The 22,471-nt window shown below is 39.1% G+C and overlaps 3 protein-coding genes and 3 non-coding genes across 6 annotated transcripts; all 6 read left to right on the forward strand.

Moving 5' to 3' along the window:
* The first annotated feature begins 2,505 nt into the window (after positions 1–2,505).
* Positions 2,506–6,813, forward strand: best4 (bestrophin 4). The gene is made up of 9 exons (XM_004555370.2): positions 2,506–2,657; positions 2,742–2,842; positions 2,927–3,160; positions 3,863–4,017; positions 4,132–4,209; positions 4,655–4,807; positions 5,347–5,427; positions 5,510–5,664; positions 6,225–6,813. The coding sequence occupies exons 1-9, from the start codon at positions 2,506–2,508 to the stop codon at positions 6,490–6,492; spliced, it is 1,377 nt and encodes a 458-aa protein (XP_004555427.1). The 3' UTR covers positions 6,493–6,813.
* A 735-nt stretch (positions 6,814–7,548) lies between these two features.
* Positions 7,549–15,323, forward strand: hectd3 (HECT domain containing 3). The gene is made up of 20 exons (XM_004555218.2): positions 7,549–7,646; positions 8,011–8,456; positions 9,571–9,824; positions 9,922–10,057; positions 10,508–10,629; positions 11,025–11,138; positions 11,265–11,347; positions 11,462–11,627; positions 11,808–11,889; positions 11,993–12,175; positions 12,257–12,309; positions 12,406–12,574; positions 12,654–12,767; positions 12,943–13,032; positions 13,320–13,526; positions 13,634–13,763; positions 14,241–14,315; positions 14,696–14,777; positions 14,872–14,943; positions 15,103–15,323. Exons 2-20 carry the CDS (start codon positions 8,106–8,108, stop codon positions 15,185–15,187), a joined length of 2,568 nt encoding a protein of 855 aa, XP_004555275.1. The 5' UTR covers positions 7,549–7,646; positions 8,011–8,105; the 3' UTR covers positions 15,188–15,323.
* Positions 15,324–17,839: 2,516 nt separating this feature from the next.
* rps8a (ribosomal protein S8a) lies at positions 17,840–21,362 on the forward strand. Its single transcript, XM_023155267.3, has 6 exons — positions 17,840–17,918; positions 19,368–19,474; positions 19,739–19,838; positions 20,046–20,221; positions 20,672–20,801; positions 21,208–21,362. The coding sequence occupies exons 1-6, from the start codon at positions 17,915–17,917 to the stop codon at positions 21,315–21,317; spliced, it is 627 nt and encodes a 208-aa protein (XP_023011035.1). The 5' UTR covers positions 17,840–17,914; the 3' UTR covers positions 21,318–21,362.
* On the forward strand, positions 19,528–19,637 carry LOC111501590 (small nucleolar RNA SNORD46). The gene has a single exon (XR_002721571.2). It is a non-coding gene; the product is annotated as a small nucleolar RNA SNORD46 (small nucleolar RNA).
* Positions 19,879–19,948, forward strand: LOC111501587 (small nucleolar RNA SNORD38). Its single transcript, XR_002721569.1, has one exon. It is a non-coding gene; the product is annotated as a small nucleolar RNA SNORD38 (small nucleolar RNA).
* LOC111501589 (small nucleolar RNA SNORD38) lies at positions 20,496–20,563 on the forward strand. The gene has a single exon (XR_002721570.1). It is a non-coding gene; the product is annotated as a small nucleolar RNA SNORD38 (small nucleolar RNA).
* Positions 21,363–22,471: the final 1,109 nt, after the last annotated feature.

Raw genomic sequence — 22,471 nt, forward strand, 5'->3', positions numbered from 1 at the left:
CGGCATGGAAGTGCCATTCTCAGAGATCTTAGCCACAATCAGTAGCCAAAGGCAGGAAATGACTAGGCTGAAACAGTTGTCTGAGTATCCATGGATGCTAATCTGGGCGTGTGTTTCATCTATAGATCAAGATCACAGACGAACCATTGTGTGTCAGTTTGATACTCACGAGGGAAGCAAAGTAAAAAGCAAGACTTTTAAGATTTCTGGAACCAGTAATAAAGAGAGAGTTTTGACATAAAATGCAAACAAAGTGTTAAATATGTCAGATGTTCCTTTGATTGTTTTCTGTCAATAAAGGAGCCTCTGGGTGTCTCTGTTTATGAAGTAAATACAGGCCTAAGGGCTGAGGCTCAGAGCCATGCTGCACATTACAATAATGCCACCTAGTGTCAGGAATTGAGATTAGTTCTTTTTTAGCGTGGATATATATATATTTTTTAAATCTCCTAGTAAAACAAAAATCAGTGCAAATAAAAATGTAAACACTGTGAGACTCGGATTCAGGCTGGGAATGGGGAAGTCCACAGTGATTGCTGATCCAGGCTCCAGTGGAGGATACATGGCCTCATAAATGTCCACTCAGAGGTGAGCAAACAGAACCAGTGTCCAAAGCAGGGCTGGAAAAGAAGAGTCTGATTTACAGTGAGGAGCTGTAACTATGTGAAAAACAAACAAGTGAGCTAAGCACAGCAACCAGTTACAAAGGACGGAGACTGGAGGGATGGACACCTCTGACAGCTCTGATGTTTAGACTGTTGCTATCACAGTCACCAGTAAATAACACAGTCTACGCACCTAGCGGCCTCTGCTGAGCAATCAATCTGTGTGCGCTCTGTTTGATTTTCTGTGGCAGGATGCTGAGATAGCAGGTCCAAAGTACTTATTTGTGTTACATCAGAAAAAGGCATGTCGACAGAAAAAGTGTGCAGTGCATTTTCACTTAAATATTGCTTTCTACTTTACATATGTAAGTAAACCTTATTTGAAAAGAAAAGGCACATACAGCAGTCAGAATAGTATTACATATAGCTTAAAACGCCACATTTTTTATTATGTGAGAACAAATGATTAAAAAACAACAGCAGATTTGTGCAATTGTGCAACAACATTTGCATGTTAAATTTTTGCATGTTAAAATTTAACATGCAAGTTTTTTAAAACGTAATTCAGCCTTACAGATAACTAGACGAAGCAAGTCAATAACAGTAATAAATACATCATCAAACAGTAAAACTGACACAGCTGATATAATCCTCTCAAATACGCACATAAAATGGATACATTTATAAAACAGATGGCAGTCTTGATCATAAAATAAATCCTCAATTCTAAATATTTAGAAGTCATATAAAGAGCTATTCCCCTGCAGAGATTACAATCCAATATGAGCTGTAATGACGTCATTATGTAACATTATACACGATTATTATAAAGTCTGCTCTTATAAAAAATGCATTCCTGAGTGTGATAAATCATACATAGTTTAGAAGAAGCTGCAGTCCAATTGTTTGCGTACAAGTTTCATTAAAAATCTAAATTTATATAGATTATCCATCCATCTATCCTCTTTCACGTCTCCACTTCAGGGTCAGGGGGGGACTGGAGCTGGCACGGGGTGAGAGGCGGGGTACACCCTGGACAGGTCATCCGTCTGTCACAGGGCTAACACAGAGAGACAGACAACCATTCACACTCAAAGTCACACCTATGGGCCATTTAGAGTCACCAGTTAACCTAACCCACTAACTTCACGTTTTTGGACTTGCAAACTCCACATAGAAAGGCCTCGGACAGATGCTGGATTCAGACTTTCTTGTTGTGAGCTAACAGTGCTAAACACCATGACACCTTGCTGCCCTATACAGGTATATGTATAATTTGTATATAAATAAAATATATTTTTTAAGCCCAACTGCCTCTGACATGTAATAATTTAGTGTTTCTGTTTGCTTAATGTGATACAACACTAGATTTTTTTTGTCTTTTGTTTTGTTTTTTGCTTTTGTGTATCATTAATTATTATTTATCTTTTTTTTTTAGAATAAATGACAGCTGTAAGAATAATTTAACTTTTTAAAAATATTTAAGTCAGCTCAGCACTAACAGGAGGAATTAACACAATAATTATTAACACTTTTGTGTTGACTGAGAACCTTATAGATTATAACTTTTACTGGAAGGTTTTACTGAATAATAACTTGATTGCTGATCACTCAAACCAGTTATGTGAGCTTAAAAAGAGATGTTTTCATGCAGTCTGTAACCGTAGGTGTGTTTCACTTAGGCTGCAGGTTCCCAAGTAATAAAACTAAGGTGTTAATTTATGACAGCGCCACAGAGAGCTTTAAATTCAGGCCCAGAGGAAGAAACTTTTTTCTCAGGACAACAGGATTCAGCACAGGTGGAGGTAGGACAGGTCTTAAAAAGTCTTTTATGTATATGTAATTATTAAACATACATTTAAATGCCTTTTAATGCTTTTCAGGGATTTGGTGCTTAAACATGACAGTTTCCTACAGTCTTGAGGTGGCCAATGCCAGGTTTGCTGGCTTTTCCAGGCTCCTGTTCAGGTGGAAGGGAAGCATCTACAGGCTGCTCTACAAGGAGTTACTGGTGTTTTGTAGTGTTTATTTGTTTTTCAGTTTGTTTTACAGGTAAATTCACATTTTCATACCGCTCTTACTCTTACCTAGCTTTGCTTGTTTGTCTCGCAGTGACAATTTTAATTTGCTCCACAGGTTTCTCCTCACACGGAGGCAGCAGGATCTGTTTGAGCGTATCGCCCTTTACTGTGATCAGTTCACCAACACCAACTACATCCCTGTTTTGTTTGTGCTTGGTAAGAATGAATCATACAGCAGTTAAAGAACTAAAAAAAAAATCATATGCATGAACTTTCTCTCTTTTTTTTGTTTTATTCTAGGTTTCTATGTGACCTTGGCCTTTAATAGGTGGTGGGGTCAGTACACCAGCTTCCCACTGCCTGACAACCTGATGATGGTGGTGTCTGGGAACGTCCACGGGACTGATGAGAAGGGCCGTCTGCTGAGACGAACCCTCATGAGATATGCCAATTTATCTTCAGTCCTTATTCTCCGCTCCATTAGCACAAGAGTTCACAAGCGGTTCCCAACTTTGGACCACATTGTGGAGGCTGGTGAGAGCAACAGTTCTTAATCAAAAGTCGAGTTAATTTTAAAAATCTCAAATGTACCTTTTGCACCATATTCAGACATATAATAATTGCTGAATGTACCAGTAAGAAAGACAGAGTGCTTCCAATATAGACAATACTGAGGAAAAAATAAAGGGCTCATTACTCAAGACTTCTTCCTTTTGTACTTCTCACAGGCATCTTTTTACTTCACCAAATCTTAGTTATAAGTTACAAAATAATGCTGAAATAAGTTTTTTCTACACATCAAATACTTATAAACACACAGAAATATATATTTTTAGCACTAAAACAGGGAAGAGTTCAGCCAAGAGAATTGTTTTTATAGGTCACAATATACCACTGTACACCTCACAGGGATAAGGAGTTTGTCCATTTAGTAAAAATGTGTGATTAAGATTGAGTTGGGCAGTGGGGCTTTTGGGATACAAGTATTTTGTCAGTTACAACGGGGGAAAAAATGGGAAAAAAAAAGAACAGCCATCATGATTCTCAGTCTTGTTTAGTTTAACTAACAGACCAAAACTCAAACACATTTACTTCATTGTATTTTAAAGTGAATAAAATCCTAATACTAACATTTCAGTGTTATGCAGTTCAGTTTATTGCAGTCACTTTAATTGCTGTCAGTAATTTAATGGTTTCATATATCATGTTAACTAAGTGTGTCTAATACGTGGGCAGGATTTATGACCTTGGAGGAGCTGAAAAAGTTTGAGTCACTGCACTCTGACTTCAACAAGTACTGGATGCCTCTGACGTGGTTTTCAAACCTGGCGTCCAGAGCGAGAGAGGAGGGCCGAGTGAGGGACGACATAGCTCTGAGGCTGCTGATGGATGTGAGGAGTTTACTAAAGAATGCAACAAGAGCAGACCTACACATTTTCTATGACTTACAAATAATCTATGGCTCTAAAGTGTGCGTAAACTCCACTGCTGTACTACATCTGCAGGAACTCAATAACTACAGAGCAAAGTGCAGTCTGCTGTTCCACTACGACTGGATAAGCATCCCTCTGGTCTACACTCAGGTACGATCAGCCAATGAAATATGAGCCATTCATTTAAGTGCTGTACATCACTATAGACTTGATTCATAACTAAATACATTCAAAGATTTTTATATCTAGAACATATTAAGGAATTATCAAATAAAACTTGGATTCTTTTTAGATTTTTTTATAGATTAAACCAACCATCAGCATGTAATGTTGCTGTTGTCCTGAATCATATTAGTGGTGCACATGGATATGCTTCTTTAACTCATGACCAGTTCAGGTTTTTTGCCTAGATCATTACATAAAATGTGTTTTTTTACATGACAAAACCTTTCTGCTGTTTCTTTTCAACAACATATGTGCTTGTCAGATTTCATCAATTTCATATAAATCACCAGATGATTCTACCTTCTGAGACACAACTGTACTTAGCAACCCCTAATTTTCTATCTCATTGTTTTTTTTTTTTTCTGTGTAGGTAGTAACTATTGCAGTTTACTCATTTTTTGGCTTCTGTGTGATTGGCCGACAATTCCTGAATCCCGAGAAAGGTTACAAGGACCACAGACTGGACTTGTACGTCCCTGTTTTTACCCTGCTGCAGTTCTTCTTTTACACTGGCTGGCTCAAGGTAACACAGCACCATCATGTATAAGTGCACACTTCCATTCCAGGCTCTATAATATAGTCTTATCATATTTCAGAGGGAAATATGTACTTTTTATTTTTTGTGACAGTTTTAACATTGTGGTTTTGTATGATTTTACTTTAAAAAAAAAGACATCCAATAAGCTCATAAAATACACCTTATGAGCATAAATTGGTTGTTCACAGCAGTTGAAAAGTAAAAAAAATAACAATGATGTGATGCTGAGGTCTTTGTTGCTGCTGTTCTAAAAAGAGATTTCCTATCAAGATTGTCTTTTGGTTTTACTTGAATAACTAATACAACTACGCCAAGCTTATGTATGCAAACTTTCTTTGTTCAACTCATAAAGCCTCTAAGTTATCTGGTGACCAATTGGAGGCCCCTGACCCATCAGTTGGGAACAGTAGACTGAGATGTTTACTGAATATCACAGCTGCATGGAGAAAGGCATGCTGAAGCACTGACGCATGCAGTTTTTTTTCCCACTGTTTGCTTGTCCAGTTTCTGTTTCTGTTTTGTAGGTGGGAGAGCTGATCATCAATCCATTTGGCGAAGATGATGATGACTTTGAAACGAACCAGTTGATTGACAGAAACTTTCAGGTTTTCCCCTTCAGACATTCCCCCTAATTATGACTACTAGAAACCTAGAATGAGATGTTAAATCTCTTTCTTTCTCCCGCAGGTGTCAATGCTGGCTGTGGACGACATGTACCAGAATCTGGCTCCAATGGTGAAGGACAAACACTGGATGCAGAGACACTTCTCCATCCCTTACACTCTGTCGACAGCAGCGGAGAGCCTCAGACCAGCATTCAAAGGCTCCACTTATGACATGAGGTAAAGTGAGAGGGATGGAATTTAAGATATATGAGTATATCCATCCATTCATCCATCCATCCACCCTACCCGAACCTTATGGGGTTCGGGTAGCGGGGGCAGCGGCCTGAGCAGAGAAGCCCAGACTTCCCTCACCCAAGCCACCTCTTTCATCTTGTTATGTTATGTTATATATGTGTGTGTGTATTTTATTCAAAATGTAAATATTTGTGAACTCTATTTATAAGTAGAACTGGAATTATATATCAATCCTTCTATGATTATCTTGATTTTTCTTTTTTTTTTTGTAGCTTGTCAAAAATCTTTTTCATTTTTTATAAAAATTTTAATCCATATGATAATGATAATATAATATAATAATAATGATAATATTACATAATGATAATGGGAATATATCATAATTTTCAGTTACAATTTTGAAAATGTAAGTATATTTTTATACTTAAAATTTATTTAACACTTCCATTCTGGACAGTTTGTTGTAATAGCTTGATTTTACATTCCTAAATAAATCACAACCACTGCCATCTTTGGGTTTAAAGTATCTTCCATGTTTTCAGGATGAGTGCTGAAGATCTAGAGATTCACCAGCCTGGAGGCACTCCTATGAACAAACAGCATTTGCACCTTCAGGGCTCTGTGAGTGATGGGCTCAACAGCCTTCTGCAGTGGGGTAAAGGCATCCTGCGCAGTGGGAGCCTCTCTTCTCTGAAGGAAGTCTCGTCAAACCCAAACGAGGCAGACGGGGATGATGAAAGGGAAATAGATGTGATCACTCACAAAGAACAAGAAAGGGGACTAATTAAAGTTTTAATTGAACACAACTAATTGATACTTGCTGTCATGTTTTTGAAAACGTTTATTGTAAACATGACAAAAAAATGTTTGAAAACATTTTTTGGGGAGGTGGAAATGTGACATTGAAAGGTCTCGCTTGTTTTAAACTGTGAACTACAATAAGATTTCATCCTTTTCAGATTTTATTTGTAGACATTTTTGGAAATTAAGCACAAAACTAATTATTTATTTAATTATTAACTATTAGATCTCCTGTTTGCTTAGTACTGTGTCAGAGACCCATTTTATCCTATCTGTCAGAAATCTATGTATTATGAGAAAAAAATGTCTGATATTCTTGAGTAAATAAAATTCCAGATGAAAAATATGTTATTATTATCATTATTGTGCAATTTACTTTAAGTGGCTAAAAACTATTTGGAGGGAGCTAAAGTGTTTCAAAGCAGAAAACACTGTGACTGAAAACACTGTAAAACCCTGATGACTGTAAGTCTTTCATAAATGAAAACTTTATCGGTATAATGAAAATTATGAATGTTTATGATTGTTGAATATACTGAAATAGGTTTGTCTTCCACACAGGCTCTGTAAGATGTGATTAATGCTATTAAAAAGGTGTATTTAACTCAATCCATAGTAAACCTTTGATTGTGAAAGCCTTGGAGGTCTGAAGCCTTTGTTCAGTAAGTAATCCTCCCTTGCTATAACTGTATTTACATAAATCCACGTGATTTCCCTTAACAACAACAACACTAACAATAATGATATTAAAGTTGCAGTTTATTCTTTACACTTAGATCACACTAATGTATTTAATCGTATCTGACACGAGTTTTTATGAGTTTTTATAAAAACATATTAATCAATGAATTTCGCAAAAATCCCGGCTGTAGCAAATACCAATTAAAACTCATCCATGCAGATTTATTTTTAATTTCTTTTTTTTTTTAAAGTTGTGTTGGAAGGTTGGATAAACAGTCAGGGTTCGAAAAATGTGAACTTTCTGGCAATTATTTTCGGAGTTCAGCCTTCAAAAGTTAAGAAAATTAAATGCTCGACTGAGAAGCTTTTATTTTGTAAAGGAAACAGCGACGGAAGGCCGGAAGGATCAGAAGAGTCTTTGCTCTTCCGTGTTGTCAGAAAACCATAGAATCTGTAACAGGGTGCGGGACACTTGTCAGCAGGTACGTTGGTATCTACTGTTTTTAAGAATTGACCACACTTCTTACTCCGTGAAATGTTCATGTCCCGTGAAGTTTTGTTAAATATGAGCCTAGCTGGCCGCCAGGGTTGTTGATGACAGCTGCGGTGAGGGATGGACTCGTTTACTGAACACCCTGGTAGCATGCTAATGTTAGCGCTCTCACTTTTACCTAATGGGAGGAGGTGATATTTGTGTCAGGGAACTTTGCCTGCTGATTAGCGAATTCCTAGCATTTCAAACAGTGTTCAGATTTTATTAGGAGAGCTAGGAGCCAGTTTAATTAATCGATATTTTAAACGAAGCCAAAGTTTCTAAAGAAAGTTGGGTTTTGTTTGGTTTGACAGGAGCATCCCTGCGCAGCCACGCAGGAAAACAAAAGCGGTGTAATGTCAGCCGATGAGCTCCTGCTACTGCTGAGCTACTGACTGCCACCTTCACGATGGGCGACAACCCTCACCTGCTGCTCGGCAGGATCCGCTTCCTGAACAGGTGCATCGAAACTTTCAGGAGGAGCGAACCGGTGCCCGAGTGTCTGTGTTATGTCCCCAAAGAAGTGTGCTACAAAATCTGCAAGGATTCATCTTCCAGCTCATCCGCTTCCTCCTCCGGTGCCTCTGCGGGAGGCTCCACCGTGGGAAAAACCATAGTCTCTGTCTTCGAAAGCCCCCATCAGACTGCCCACAGTAAGAAAGCATGCAAGTACAACATTGAACCAAAGAAAGGGACATGCATCCGGACAACAGGGGAGGAGTACTGTAATAGCCAGGGCCTTTGGGTCAAAATGAATAAGGTAAGACGCTGTTACTTCCCCTTGGATGCAGTGACATCAGTAAAAGTCTTTGTGCTGCTTGAAACAACAATAACCCTTTGTTTACATACACTTTACATACTGTTACAGTGGTGGATGCTCACATTAAATAATGAGGTCCAATAATCCAGTGAGCCTAAAAGCACTCAGACAGTTTCAGACAGTGGATGAACTGAGTGGCTTTGCTAAGGCTCAGTATAACACAGCTCTAAAAGGGTCAAAGAATAAAAGTATTGAGCTGCAAAGTAACATATTAGGTACATAGTAGTGAAATTTGACCCTCTTTACAAATGAAACTCACATTAACTGATTCCAGTTCTTATATCAAATGTTTTTTCTGAATGAAAGGCAAGACTGAAGATTTCAGTTTGTGATATCATATTAGGATCTTCTCATGTCTGCAGTGATTTTCATCCAAAGATATGCATTAGGTTTAACTGGTAATCTCAGAAAAACAGGTGATCTTGTCACTATCAATAAGAGCTCTGTAAAATGATGAATCATGAATATAAGCTCGAGCAACTGAGTTAGAAAGAGAGAGGTTTATATATTTTTGCCACATTTTATTACAGCAAAAATAGATTAATCTTGATTATAATTATTGCAGTGTATATTGCACAATAATGGTGCACATGTCTATTGTGGTTAAAGTTAGAAATAATGGGTTTTGTTACAAACAAATAATTCATGTAAGCCAAACACAGGAATTATATTCCTGTGTTTGGCATCAAATAAAACTATTTCAGACAGTTTTTCAGCTCTTGGCTCTGTATGAGGTCATAGAAAGCTGATATCCCTAATGTCATCTCAGACATGCAGCTCCTCATACCTGCTGTTTAAACCCTCTGGTTGCAAAAGGGCAAGCCATTCAGGAAAACAGTTGGCTTAAAGGTAACAAGGGTGGAGTGAAATATGGATTTTTCAGAAAGTGGATGAACTTTGTATACAAGATAAATAAGAATTTTTTATGAGCTGTGACACAAAATTTAAAATATGGAACTCGAAAAAGGTATTATAGGTTGATTTGTGTGTTCTCAATTATTGTAAATTTGGTAAGAAAGCAAATGTTGACCAGTTGATCCGTGGCTGTCCCCAGGAGCAGCTGGAGGAGCACCGTCCGGGCCAAGATTTGGAGGAAGGCTGGATCCTCGTGTGTAAACACACCGAGGGAGGCGACAGGCTGGTACCCGTGGAGTCACCAGAGACTGTCACTAGGCAGCAGCAGCTCTTTGGCTACGACCACAAGCCCTGCAACAGGTGGGAACAAGTTGTGGATGTGGAGAATGCACTTTACATTGGCGAGAAACCCAAAATCGCAGAGTGTGATGAGGCTGCCATCCAGAAGCTGAGGTGAGTCCGTCTGTGCAAAGTTAAAATGGAAAGTTGAGTTTTCTGGTGCAGCAGATTTTAAAATGAATGCAATTAATGCTCAGTTGAACTGTTTCAGGTATGTTCCTCCTACTTGGACATATGAATGTGATGAGGACCTCGTGCATTACTTCTACGATCACATAGGAAAAGAGGACGAGAACTTGGGGAGTGTGAAGCAGTGTGTGACCAGCATCGATGTGTCTTCATGCTCGGTGAGCAAAATTAAGCCCTCGTCACAAATGAAACTCGCATCGACTGACTTTAAATCTCATTTCAAACAGTCTAAATCTTTCTAAGTATAAAAAAAAGAAAATGAGGATTGTAGTTTGTGATGTCATGTTAAGGTAAATAGAATACTAGTAACTAGTCTGTAAGGTTTGTTTTCTTTTCTTTTTAACGTTGGCAAAACATGGATTGGCGTTCTCGGTGGAGTTACATTGGACCTCTTTCCTGATGACATCAAAAATGCAGTGAAAGGAAACTAGATTGATCTGAGAAGTTTTTATGACTTTAATTTGACCCAGTGACCATCATGATAGACAGTCTAGTATAACATGCATGTAATTATTTGTGGGTATGACAAATATGTATGTATTTATGAATTTAAAATGGGTTTGTTTATGAATTCAGTCCATTCATCAAACCTTGATATTTGCTTACAGGAAGATCCCAGCGGGGGGGCGAGTTGCCTGACAGATGGCGATGTTGAAACTTACTGGGAGAGCGACGGCATGCAGGGCCAACACTGGATCCGCCTGCACATGAAGAAAGGCACTGTGGTCAAGTAAGGAAACACAAAAATTGAGTAATAGTAAAGAATAGTAAAAATAAAGTCAAAGGCTTGGACAGTGCAGTGACTATGACAACAAGATCATTAAGATAAACTGTAATGTAAACTGTGCCACATGCAGTTTTTTGCCTTGTGGTGTAATGTATATATTAATATTAGTATATATAATGGTATGAATATAATGTTTTTGGGTTCTAAAGTAAGAAGTTTGACAACAACTGATCTGGGTATTATACCCAAATTTTGCACTATCCCTATGATGGTGTAATCATCACGTAGAGTTGCTATATTAGACATTTAAAAATGTGAAGCACTTTATGTCTCTTTTTGTTTCACTGATAAGCTGCTGAGGTCTCAATATTTTATTTATTGCCTGTTTTGTTTACTAGTAAGCTGATACTGACTGTGGACTCAACGGATGATAACTACATGCCCAAAAGAGTCACAGTGTTTGGAGGAGAAGGAGACAACCTAAAGAAGCTAAGTGACGTCACCATAGATGAGTAAGTTTTGTCAAACGAGATTATTGCTACAGTTTGCAATTTAACAAAAAAAAAAGTTCAAAAATGAATGCATACTGATTACAGTTTATATTCTACATTTATGTACTTTTACTTTTATGTTTCTAGTAATCTGATAGGAGAAGTGTGTGTGCTTGAGGATATGACTTCCCATTTACCAGTTATAGAAATTCGGATCGAGGAATGTAGAGGTCAGAATTTTTATGTTTTTGTGTCAAACTAGCTGATTTCTGTTTGAATGCTTTTGCAGGAGCTTTTGCACTGAACATAAAGCAACGCTTTTTTCCTCATTTTGGCTTTTACAGAGGATGGAATAGATGTGCGGATCCGAGGCTTGAAGATTAAGTCGTCCTGTGAGAGGGATCTGGGTCTGAACGCTGATGTTTTCCAGTCCTCTAACCTCGTCCGCTACCCACGTCTGCAGGGCACCCCACCAGATATCCTGTACCGCAGAGCGTTAGTTATCCAGAGGTAGGTCAGCGAACATTGTGCCCCATGTACTTTTTACAGAACTAAATATTTGTCTTCGGGCTTGGAAAAAATATCCTTCTTCAACTTCTCAGGTCTTTACCCTCAAGATAAAGTGTTCTGATTGTCCATGTTATCTGTAAACAGAAGGTGTTTCCAGTTTGTGTCTCTTTCTGTCTGCAGGTTTATCAATCTTTTGGACAGCGCGCTCCCGCACCTAGTGCCAGCCTGGGATTACAGCCTGGGTACCTTCAACCAGATCAAAGTGAGCCGTCCTAAAGCTTTTAACATGTCATTTATGATCTGTGCACAACAGCAAGCATTTTTTATGTGTTTCTTTATAACATGTGTCTTTTGGTGCCCATTAGAGCATAAAGCAGTTCTTGCTGCTGTCCAAGCGCCGCTCAGCCCTCATCACTCAGTGCCTGAAAGACTCGGAGACCAGTAAGCCAAACTTCATGCCTCGACTCTACATTAACCGACGTCTGGCCATGGAGCACAGGGACAACTCATCTCTGGACCCAACCTGCAAGAACGCCGTCTTCAACCAGGTAGGGACCAGAAGGAAGCCTAAAATTCAATGTGTAGAGAAGATGTGCAATAATTCAGATGCTTTATTTTTCCTCTTGCAGGTGTATGAGGGTCTCAAGCCGTCAGACAAGTTTGAGAAAACTTTAGATTACAGGTGTGCATTTTATCAGCCTCTTGTGTCCAATATTTAGGACTTTTATAACTCGAGGATTAAAATCTGAATCTCCAGTGTGCCTTTTTGATCCTTCAGGTGGCCCGCTCGTTATGACCAGTGGTGGGAATGCAAGTTCATTGCAGAGGGAATTATCGACCAAGGAGGTGGATTTCGAGATAGCCTCGCAGACATGTCGGAGGAGCTTTGCCCCAGCTCGTCCGAGTGTCCCATGCCTCTCCCGTTCTTCAGCCGGACATCCAATCAGGTAGTCACTATCCCATTGCCGCCTATCATCAGAATGGATATCACTGTTGTTCTAAAAGTGTCTTTTGCTCATCTGTCAGGGTGACTTTGAGGCTAGAGATTATTACGTTCCCACCCCTTCCTGTAAAGAGTTCCACAAATACGAGTGGATCGGTCAGCTGATGGGTGCTGCTCTCAGAGGGAAAGATTTCTTGGTGAGTCTTTTGTAGGTTGTTTGCAATTTTAGAAATAGTGTAAGAATATTTATTGGGTTTTAACAAAAATGTAATGGTTTTATTAAATTATTGTAACATAGATAATTACCATTGTAAATATTTATTAGTTGTAGATATTTGACTTTTCAGACTTGCTGTGTGTTCACTCCTGCAGGTTTTGGCTCTTCCGGGGCTTGTGTGGAAGCAGCTGATTGGGGAAGCTGTCAGCTGGAGTAAAGACTTTGCTGCAGTAGACTCTGTACTGGTGAGGATATTCAAATCATTACATTTACATGGTGGTGTCATTTAAATGTCAAAGCTTTGAAAGAAGAAAAGTCTCTGCTGACTGTGTTTCATAAAAGTACAAGAATTTATTGTCACTATTTTATAATAATTATTAATTTGCTCCTACAGTTTGTTGATCGATTACATTTGTTTCATGTAGCGTTTTGGGTTTGTTTTTTTCTTTTTGCATTAAAATTAAAATCTAGAAGGAATTAACAGATTGGATGGGTTGTTTTCCTGGTTGCCTCACTGTGAACATGTGTTCAGGTAAACCTTCTGGAGGCCATGGAGAACATGGACCAGGAGACATTTGAGTTCCGATTTGGGGAGGAGCTGGTCTACACCACTCTGCTGACGGATGGCTCAATGGTGGAACTGATCCCCGGTGGCAGTAATGTGTCAGTTCGTTATGAGGACCGCAGTGAGTTTATCCGCCTGGTGCAGAAAGCTCGGATGGAGGAGAGCAAACAGCAGGTGGGCTTCACATAAATTGGAATTACCCGTATTTCTTTTACTCTTTAAGCCAACTCTTTGTAAAATACTCCAGTGATGTTTTAGTGGTTTGTACACGTGTGTTACAGATTGCTGCCATACAGACGGGACTGCTGAAGGTGGTTCCTCAGGCAGTGCTGGACCTGCTCACCTGGCAGGAAGTGGAAAAGAAAATATGTGGAGACCCAGAGATCACTGTGGAAGCTCTGAAGCGACTCAGTGAGTGTCCGGCCTGGATTTAAACTGACTTTGACTATAAGCAGACATTTTTCTGTCGTAATTAAGAAAGTGAAATGGGACCATTTGCAAGTAATTTATCCAAGACACAACTGGAAGTGGATAAATTCAAATAAAATTCTAGCTTAGTTTAAACTAAATCTAATTTTAGCAGTGGTATCTGTTATGTTTTCGAATGAATTGTATTTCATTTTCAGTACACCCGTGTATGCATGTGGTACCTTTTTTCACAAGTGGACTTGGCGTAGCTTTAAAAATACAAAAGAGGTTGACCTCTTGTGGGACTTTTCCCATCTTCGTTTTATCCACGTTCCTTTCAAATCCTCGACCACAAATGAGGTCTGAGATGTTGTTTCTGTTAAGGTACAAGTTAAGGTGAAGTAATAAGATGCAAGTTGTATTAAGTCACAAAATGCTGCAAGTAACCAAACCATTGTAATCTTTTGTTCTCCCCACCAGCACGTTATGAGGACCTGGAACAAAGTGATGTTAGAGTGCAGTACTTATGGGAGGCGCTGACAAACTTCACCAATGGTGAGTTCACTGTTTATTTTTGCCCCATTTTAAAAAGTAGTAAATGGCTCTCACAACATAAACTCTGCACCAATGGCCAAATATAAAAGACAGATAAAGCTTTTGGGTCCGAAAAATGACGCCAATGGAGAAATCCCTTAAATTGCTATTTTTTGTAATGACCAGCAGGGGGCAGATCCTCTGGTGTTAAGAAGAAGACGGGTTGTATAAGATTGAAAAATAAACCTTATCGTGCTTTGTCTATGAGCTTGGTTCACTCTTTCATGGTGAATTTATGGTCTAGGTTCTAGGTTTATATAAAGATGCTAAATTGTATTTGTGTCTGCATTATTCAAGTGCAGATTTTGACCCAGACTGATATTCTTGATTTCTGTCTTCAGAGGATCGCAGCAGGTTTCTGAGGTTTGTAACCGGTCGAAGTCGTCTTCCTGCACCTATCTACGTCTTTCCTGACAAACAAGGGTGAGTTCAAGTGTACGTAGTTATTATTATTTGACTACAATTAGATTTAGATTTGATTGTAATTTGTTTTTTGTTGTTTGTTTTCTTGATTCAGCTCTGAAACGACTGATGCACTTCCACAGTCCTCCACATGTTCTAGTACCCTTTATCTACCCAACTATCCGAGGTATAACAACCCCATGTGCTTTATGTGCACTGTTATTAATGATGCATTGATGATTTAACAGAAGTTAAATCTCTTAAAGATTATTAAGCAGTTTTTGAAGTTGACAGCACTGTTACATTATTGTCTTGTGTTTCCTCTATTCCTTGTTTTGTCCTGCAGTGCGAAAGTTTGTGAGGAGAAGCTGCGCTATGCTGCGTACAACTGTGTGGCCATTGATACCGACATGAGTCCCTGGGAAGAGTGATCTCCCTACTGTTTCACTGACCGCTGCACACGCCACAACTCAGTCGAATCAAGATATCTTGCCAACTTTTCACCATACCCTCACAACTGCCAAATAACCAATAGCTGTATATAATAAATAACTATATGGAAACATGGACGTGACTCAGTATGGTTTTTATTAACTTTTTATGTGTTCAACTCAGTAAAAGATCAAATTTTTCTTCAAGACTCATTTAACCCAGACAAAACAGGAAGAAGTTATCATGACATGTCATGTTTAAATGTTGCTGGTAATAAAAATGAGTAAACAGTGTTTCTAAACCCAAACTGTTAAAAATGATCAAACAGATAAAGTCATCTGTATAACACACGGTCCAATTAATTACTGTTAATAAAATTTTACATCAGATTTACGCATTATATGTATTTACTCATTCTTAATCTTTATTTTATTATATTTGTATCTGAAAACAACCTATTTAAAGTACCTGTGTTACACGTTCTTTAACATTATGTCTATTCTTTTATTATACATTTTGAAATGACATCTGTTTTCACTACTAACTCTAAAAATTGTAAAACAAAATAGAAGTTGTTGCGGGGTGTGGTTTGTGACTCAGCCACTGAAGAGGGAGAGGGCAGTGCCAGGGAAGGATGGTCAACAGCAGGTAGCCATCGTTTAATCGTGGCTCCTCTATTTAAGCAGCGTGACGGGACTCGGGGAGGAGAGTTGGAGTACAAAGGCAAAAATAACAACATGGTGATACACAGTGAGAAGCAGACAAAGGCACGCTGAAAGACGCGTGCATGCAAATACATAAACAGAACATTTGCACCATTCCCTGCAGTCATCAAGTCCTTTTGTCACAGCAGTAATTAAATACATGTCATTATCCACTCACCAGCCACTTCATATGGCAGTAATGGCCCAGTCTATAAAAGATCTTGAGCCCAGAGGTCTTTTCAACCTTTCTCTGTTCAACAAATATAGGTGATTATATGATGTGGTGTGATATGGATGTCCCTTACTTATATTTGATGTGTGATTGTGTTCCTACACCACTTTCTTGTTGTTAGTGTCTTTAATGTCTGCAATGGTAACAACTCTGTTATTGTGGTTATATTTGTCTGACAGTTGCTACAAGGCACAGATGGAATTTATAAAAGGACAAGTAAATAAAAATAATACTTTGTTTGGATCTGCCATCCCTTTGGCAAGGTCTGTTAAAAAACTCAACCGTCACTCTTAGATAAGATCAAATTGGTTAGGATGTTCAGGAACAGCGAAATACTTAAGCCTAACATGAGCTGGAGACTGCAGGAACAGTGGAGGGAGTTTTATATCACCATGGACTGAGAGGTTGCTGACCAAGAAAGACTGCCTTGCTTCAAAGTTGATACTTTCAAGCGTGACTGAAATGTGCCGCTGCCCAGATGGACAAGCTAAATACATTCTGGACAAAAGTTTTATGGTCAGACAAGACCAACTGAGTTATTTGGCTGCAGTGACAAGAGGTTTGTTTGGAGGAGTAAAGATGACCTAAAAACATTATACCAGATGGTGGTTGCATCATGCTCTGGGGCTGTTTTGCCGCCAGTGGAACTGGTATATTCCACAAAGTGGATAGAATAATGAGGAGGGAGTACCTTCAAATTCTTATACTTTACTTTGGATCAACAACTAAACTTGAAGGGTGTTTCAAGAGGACAATGAGCCCAAACACCCTAACAGAACTGGTTTTGAAATGGATGAAGCAGGCTAACATAATGCGTGTGGACTGGCGCTTTCGAAGCCTCAGCCTTAACCTTATTAAAAATGTGTTGATTGTGGGTCCATGCCAGGAAAATCAATTTAAATGAATTCTACCAATTCTGCCAAGAAGAGTGGCCAAATATCCTGCCAGAATTAAGGCAGAACCACAAGTATCTGGTATCTTGCTAAAGCAGATTTTAGCCAAATATATGAGGAGGTGCATGCATATTTTGGACCCTGTGTGGATTAGAGGAAAATAAAGTTCAAATTTGTACATCCAATTCTTGTTTGTTTGTTTTTTTAAAGTTATGAAAGATGTATGTTGCATAAGCAAATAAATCATGAAAGTCCCAGAATTACCATGATATTTATGCCCATGACGAGTGTGTAAACTTCAGACCACAACTGGAAAAAATATCTGGAAAGTAGGGCCTGCTATGGTGTATGAAGATGGCGGCACTGCAGGAAGACAGGAGGGAAAGCTGGAGGTTGAAGAACTGGAGATGCTCAGACCTTAATTGAGAATGACCAGAATAGGCAAGATTATAAATGAGTACATCAGAGGGACACGGTCAGGCTGAGCGATTTGGAGGCAAAGTTAGAGTTTCAAGGCTACCATGGTTTAGACATGTGCAAAGGAGGGAATTGGATATACTGGACGGAGGAAGACCTCAGAGGAGAAGAAGAGCATGCAGAAAGCTGGTGTAACTGAAGAGGATGCAAGGGATGGAATGAGATGGAGGCAGATGATCTGCTGTGTCCACACATAAATGAAACAGTCTGATGAAGAAGAAGAAAATGAAAACCTTAGAGAATATGAAAGCAATTTTGTACTTTCTGTAATGTTGTTCTGTCTCTGGTAGTGATATCTCGAAACTTTTCTGAGACAATAAAGGAAATCTCGTTCGCTGAAGAGTTAGTTCTCGCGAGACCTAGGGTGTTCAAACCTCCCCATGAGCCCTTGCGGTTCCTCTTTCTAGCCGGCGCCTGAGAATGGGTACGTGTTTTCATGCTCGCGCCGGAGACCGAATCCTTACCCATCTGATGTTTTAACGAAGGAATATTCCAGTAATGGTTTGCTATAGCGATAAATGTTGTCATCTAAATAGAAATAGTTGACTCTTTGCTGTCTATAGTATGTTGAATTTGTTTTAAAGAAATATTTTCTAGTCGTTATCTGAAGCGAGTATCCAAGATGGCTGCACTCAATGGCTATGTAGTTAGCTGTTGAGGCTGAAGCGTCCCCAAAGACTTCTCTTGTGGCTGGTTTGGGACGTTTTATTGTGAAGTAGCGGTGTTTTCGCGTTAATTTGGCTTTATGCGAGAAGTGTTGGACATCTTTGCTCGCAAATTCAACTGTTTAGGCTGGTCGAAGTTAGCTTAGTTAGCATGCCTATCGTGATCTTGTCACGCTGCTTGGCTGAGACGCTTAACGTAATAATGTAAATGCTTATGCTTTTTTAGAGAAGTATTTTGTCTAGTTATTGTTGTCGAGCTTAATTCAGCTTTATTTTGTCCTATTTAGAGGCATCTTATTTTGAAAGCTATGTCGCAGGTAGACCCGGCCTGTCTCGTGTCTCCCTTCCTGCATGCTCTATGATGCATTCATGTTCTCCAGTGGGACACCTTGGGCTTCACCTCTAAATGTTCCTTGTTGTGCTTTGGAAGATGGACTGAATTATCTGGTCCACATTCAAACCATAACATGGAGTAGTGGAGCACCAGCCACTTGGAGAATAAAGACTAATGCTCATTGAGTGGGACAGTTAGCAGGCCTGCATGCAGGGTGGAACACAGGAGATGTCACTAGCCACATGTTTTGGTGGCTTTAGGTCCACGTTGGTGATGTAGGGCCCCTGGATTACTACTGAAAACCCAAACGAATATATATAATAGTTGTGGAAATATGTTTATGTCCTGACTTTAGGAATGCTATGATAGCACAGTCTAGGGTGTATTTGTAGCCTAGAAGACTGAGATTTTAAGGTACCAATGTGATGTAGTGGGTCTGTAAGAGCTTCTGAATGCATGTATCTGAGTATTGCATGTAACCAAACTGGTGTTGGTCACTTTGTCAAGATGCTGTTAGCTGTGTTATTATTGGCAAGTCCTGAAATATTGCTGCGTGGTTTTGAGTCTGGAAGCTGGCTCATCTCACTTTTTTGTTTACTGTTAAAATAGTTTAAATCTGTGTTAATATGCAACACAAGTTGGCTTTGTTAATTTTTAACTTTTTGCAAAAGCAACTACATCTTGCCATTTTAAAGTACCATTTGATTGCTTGAGCGACATGATGAAACTCTTTTATGCGGAATCCAAATCAAATTGCGGACAACCCTTACCTTGGAGAACTGATTGCTCAAGCACAAAAAAATAATCTTCTTGCTAGCATCTTGTTGTTGGCCCAGTAAACTGACTCCTAGTTTTCCGTATTTTACTTTTGCAGGTATCTCAAGGGACAACTGGCATAAACGCCGCAAGACCGGCGGTAAACGCAAACCCTACCACAAGAAGAGGAAGTATGAGCTCGGGCGACCTGCTGCAAACACAAAGGTGACTTTTTTTGCGGGGGGCACCTCTTACCTGATTAGACTGAATAATGTGGTAGCGTGGGTGATGAAAACTTGACCTTAGGTGGGTCTTTTTTTTGAGCTGTTTTGGTTCAAAGCTTTGGGCTTACCAATGTTAGGACTTGTCATAGTTACACTGACACGCTTCAAAGCATATGCATGCTGCTGCTCAGGAAAGGAGGTTTCACACAAATCATTTTATAAACTATAATACAATGTGTTCTTGTTGTTTTTTTTTTTTTAAAAGATTGGAGCTCGCCGCATCCACACGGTGAGGGTCCGCGGTGGGAACAAGAAGTACCGAGCTCTGAGGTTGGACAATGGAAACTTCTCATGGGGCTCTGAGTGTAAGTTTCTCCTGGAATACCTTTTGATATTCCACACACCTTTCCATGATGATAACTTTGTCCAGTTCTGCTACTGAATGCAAGTGGTGACAGCAAAGACTCCTGAGAAAGACACCTTCTCTCTATTCATAGTTAAATGATTTATGAAACTATGTAGTCAGATTCAATGGGAAGTTTAATGATCGTGCCTGGGTTTTGTGTATTCAGGCTGCACACGGAAGACCAGGATCATTGATGTGGTCTACAATGCCTCCAACAACGAGCTGGTCAGAACCAAGACCCTGGTGAAGAACTGCATCGTCCTTGTTGACAGTCTTCCCTTCAGGCAGTGGTATGAGGCTCACTACGCCACTCCACTGGGACGCAAGAAGGGCGCCAAGCTGGTATGTCATAAGCTCAGTGTTGATGCTTGTAGTTAAAGCATGTTATAACTAGGTTTCGCGTTCTCTTGTGTTACTGTGAACGCTTTTTAAATGCTAATGGAGGCACATCGCTTTCATATGCAGCAGCTTTGTCATACCAAAGACTCTTAAGTTTTTTTTTTTTTTTTAATGCCTTTCGTCTCCCTTCAGTGGAAGACGTCTTTATTTGTCCATAAACAACCAAAGTACAAGCCTTTTATCTTTATTAACAAAGATAACAGATTTGATATGTGTCTTTCCATGACGATAACTTGTCCAGTTCTGCTACTGAATGGAAGTGGTGATAGTAAAGACTCTGAGAAAGACCTGTCAACTGAAGTTGCTCATTAAAAGAACATTCAAAGCATGTGGTTTTTGTGCAGTAATTTTTTTGCAACATCTAAAGAGCTTTGCTTTCCCATCCTGATGCAGAGCCCTGAGGAGGAAGAGATCCTGAACAGGAAGAGGTCAAAGAAGACCCAGAAGAAGTACGATGAGCGCAAGAAGAACGCCAAGATCAGCTCACTCCTGGAAGAGCAGTTCCAGCAGGGAAAACTGCTCGGTAAGTCCAACATTTGTGGCAGAATTATTTTTACTTGGATAAGTGGTGAGTGCTGTTTGAAAGTTTTCATTTTGGAGTATGAAAGTGTAATCATGTGTGGCAGTTTATCTTGTGCATATGTGTTACAATACAAATACCAGGGCAGTGTTTTTGGTGTATTTAACAAAAAGGTTTTCACTTTCCACAAGAATTATAAATAATTTTGAGCGACTGTTTAAAAATTTGCTAGGAATAAAATATTTGTATTTTTATTGAAAGGTCAAATGACAGGAGAAATGCAAAGACTGACGTTAACATGCTCTCATTGCCTTAAATATATTTCTGCAACATCAAACCCACACATCTGAAACTTGATGTACTGACCTTGATAATGTGACTGACTCTGCTTCCATCTTCCTTCATGCAGCTTGCATCGCCTCCAGACCCGGCCAGTGCGGCAGAGCAGACGGCTACATCCTGGAGGGCAAGGAGCTGGAGTTCTACCTGAGGAAGATCAAGGCCAAGAAAGGCAAATAGATGTACAGCTGTTTGATACGTCAATAAAATCCAAACGTCCCACAATTGTCCACTGTGTCTGCTCTTTCACTGGATGTGACTGTTATTTGTGCATTCAATCAGAACTGGATTTTCTTTTCCAAGGCTAACTGGGGGTAAACTGATCACACATTATAATTAGTGACAAATATAAAAATGTAGATTTCTGACTGCCTTCAGGTCTGCATGCGTTAAAGAGTGCATTAGATGAATTGCTGAGTTGGAGGAGTATTCAGATCTGAGTAAAAGCAACTATTTAGAATGACATTCCCACACCTATTTTAATGAGGAAAGGCCTCTGCTGCTTAGGTGTTGGTGTAAATATAAGGCAAATACTTGTTAATGTCTGTTCGTTACATTAACACTGCTTGTGTTGGAGTCGAGGTATGACTTTTAACACTTAGCAGTGGATTTGATGCAAGTAACCAGAAAAAATCTTGAGGGTGTTTTATTTCTGCCAATGTAGCCTGCAAATATTGGATAACATATTTGAGAGGTAAAGTGTGTGTGTGTGTGTGTGTGTGTGTGTGTGTGTGTGTGTGTAGAAAATGAGAAAATCAGTTCCTTAGAAGAACATAAGGATTGCATTAACTGAAGCTCACGTGGTTAAATGTTTTAAGTCTTTAAACCAATTTGATGAGGTGTGTTTTAGGTTAAAAAGTATCAGCCAAAAGAGAACCTGAGAAAATTCCATTCATTAAGGGTAAAAACACCACCCTAACCTCAGTCTGGACCTTTGTGAAAAAACAATTCCCCTTAAACCTAATGAGTCACGAAACCCTTTGCAGCAAAAACTAATCTGTAATCAAGCATTTGTGGTAACCAGTGTTGGTCAAGTTACTTGAAAAAAGTAATTACTAATTACTTCTCGAAAAAAGTAATCCATTACTTAATGATTACTTATCATTAAGTAGTTACTTTTCGAAAACATGATGCACAACCTGATTACAGAATAAAGCAAAAGAACTTTCAGCCCAATTCAGTTTTTTCTGCATAATCCATCATATAAAATTGAATCAAATGAAAAGCCTCTTTCTAAAAGTTGTTTTATTAGTTTTAATCTTTCAATTTTATGCACATTGCTTTAAGCAAAAATTGAGTTATATGCAACTGTCTTTGACTTGAAGAGACTTGTT

This window comes from Maylandia zebra, linkage group LG18, assembly GCF_041146795.1.
Source record: "Maylandia zebra isolate NMK-2024a linkage group LG18, Mzebra_GT3a, whole genome shotgun sequence".
NCBI lineage: Eukaryota > Metazoa > Chordata > Actinopteri > Cichliformes > Cichlidae > Maylandia > Maylandia zebra.

Coding starts and splice junctions, on each gene's coding strand:
- best4 (XM_004555370.2), top strand. CDS start 2,506: ATGACAGTTTCCTACAGTCTTGAGGTGGCCAATGCCAGGTTTGCTGGC. Junction 2,843..2,926: donor CCCTGTTTTGTTTGTGCTTG/GTAAGAATGAAT, acceptor GTTTTATTCTAG/GTTTCTATGTGACCTTGGCC. Junction 4,210..4,654: donor TCCCTCTGGTCTACACTCAG/GTACGATCAGCC, acceptor TTTTCTGTGTAG/GTAGTAACTATTGCAGTTTA.
- hectd3 (XM_004555218.2), top strand. CDS start 8,106: ATGGGCGACAACCCTCACCTGCTGCTCGGCAGGATCCGCTTCCTGAAC. Junction 10,630..11,024: donor AAGAAAGGCACTGTGGTCAA/GTAAGGAAACAC, acceptor TTTGTTTACTAG/TAAGCTGATACTGACTGTGG. Junction 12,310..12,405: donor GAGAAAACTTTAGATTACAG/GTGTGCATTTTA, acceptor TTGATCCTTCAG/GTGGCCCGCTCGTTATGACC.
- rps8a (XM_023155267.3), top strand. Junction 19,475..19,738: donor GACCTGCTGCAAACACAAAG/GTGACTTTTTTT, acceptor TTTTTTTAAAAG/ATTGGAGCTCGCCGCATCCA. Junction 20,802..21,207: donor CCAGCAGGGAAAACTGCTCG/GTAAGTCCAACA, acceptor TCCTTCATGCAG/CTTGCATCGCCTCCAGACCC.